Source organism: Condylura cristata, unplaced genomic scaffold (assembly GCF_000260355.1).
Source record: "Condylura cristata isolate star-nosed mole 26May11 unplaced genomic scaffold, ConCri1.0 scaffold00026, whole genome shotgun sequence".
NCBI lineage: Eukaryota > Metazoa > Chordata > Mammalia > Eulipotyphla > Talpidae > Condylura > Condylura cristata.
In genome coordinates, this window is record NW_004567127.1 from 9,341,067 (window position 1) to 9,342,511 (window position 1,445).

The window sequence follows — 1,445 nt, forward strand, 5'->3', positions numbered from 1 at the left end:
CCCCTGAGGAGTCAGGCCTCCTGGCTCCCACCTGGCCTCATAGTCTCACCTCCATTACCACTTGCTCTATCTCCCATGGAGCAAACAGGTATAATCATGTCCCCACCCTCCCTTCTGGGACTGTCACAAAGATAAAAGAGATCAGCTGTAGGACGTATTTCAGGCTCCTAGGAGGGCAGCACTAGCCCATCATAAGGTGTTATTAAAGTTCATGTTTGTAGATTGCAGATGAAAGGCAGCCTGTAAATAAGGAGCCTCAACATCACCCTCCCAGGGAAAGGGTGAACTGGCTATTAGGCAACAGTGGGAGCTCCAAGAGAAGGGACTAGAACATTCTGGTCACCCCCTATGCTGCTGCTTACCCTGATCCTCTGCTAAGCAGTGGGCCCCCCACTTGGGAATGACTGGAAAGAGAGCAGCTGCTAATAAGGCCCTGACCGTGCTCTTGAATCCAACGGCTTTTTTGGATTAAACACATTTACCAGGAGGCCTCTGGCCCCTTTCGTGGAGTCCTGCCCAGGGAGCCTGAGGCTTTTGATATCAATTCTGGTCTCTAATCTAGTCCCAGCTGGTTTTTAAGCAGAAACAAATTGATAAAGGAGGATCCTGGCTCTTGTCCTGCAAGCTCGTTTGTCTGCACAGTTTTCAGTTGCCCTTGAGCCTTTCCAAGCTTGGCGCTCACCCTCCTTCTCAAACGCTCTGACTGGCTAAATGGAACAGCCTAATTGAGCAGGAAAAGCAAAAACAAGCATGGAGCCAGGGGGAACTGTCAGAGCCTGGGTTCGAGCCCAGGGAAGGAGACCGAGGAGAGTCCTTGCCTTCCCCAGAGATGCTTTATTACATGGTTTCCCCAGCCAGTCAGTGAGTGATCCTATGCCCATGCGGAGACGGGAACACTGCCGCGGACACTGCAGACGGCTCCCCTCTTAGCTGTGCTAAAAGTCAGGTGGGATGGCGATGAGTGGGTGCTCGGCTTCAATGCCGGGAGCGGGCTCTGGGTGCCAGCAGACAGTAAAAGCTGGCGGAGGGAGGGGCCATTCAGGACTCGGCGACCTCCATGTTCTGCAGCCGGTTTTCCAAGGTGACATCTCTGGCCGCCCCTTTCTTTTTGCTGCCCTCATGCTGCTTCTTCTGCTTCTTTGAGGGTTCCTGGTCAATGGGTGCAGGCTTCACAAAGGGGATCAGTTCCTGAAGACCTAGAAGGTGACAGAAACTAATAACCTCTGGGTTCTCAGGAGCCGAAGCTCCAGGACATCTGGGGAGAGCTGACAAGACAGTGAGCCCCGTGAACAAAGGGGGCCTCGGGGCACTGGTTCTATTTCTTCTTCGAGGCCCCAATCTGAATTCTGGCACCACACAAGAACTGACTGCCACACAAGACACCACACAAGACACCACACAAGAACTGACTGCCACACAAGACACCACACAAGACACCACACAAG

At 53.1% G+C, this 1,445-nt stretch overlaps 1 protein-coding gene across 1 annotated transcript in view; it reads right to left on the reverse strand.

The window, feature by feature from the left end:
* Nucleotides 1-757: 757 nt before the first annotated feature.
* Nucleotides 758-1,445, reverse strand: part of SARS (seryl-tRNA synthetase) — an 18,164-nt gene continuing 17,476 nt past the window's right edge. The window contains exon 11 of the mRNA XM_004689702.2: nucleotides 758-1,196. Within this exon, the coding sequence (XP_004689759.1) occupies nucleotides 1,039-1,196 (158 nt within the window). The 3' untranslated portion in view covers nucleotides 758-1,038. The remainder of the gene's footprint in view (nucleotides 1,197-1,445) is intronic.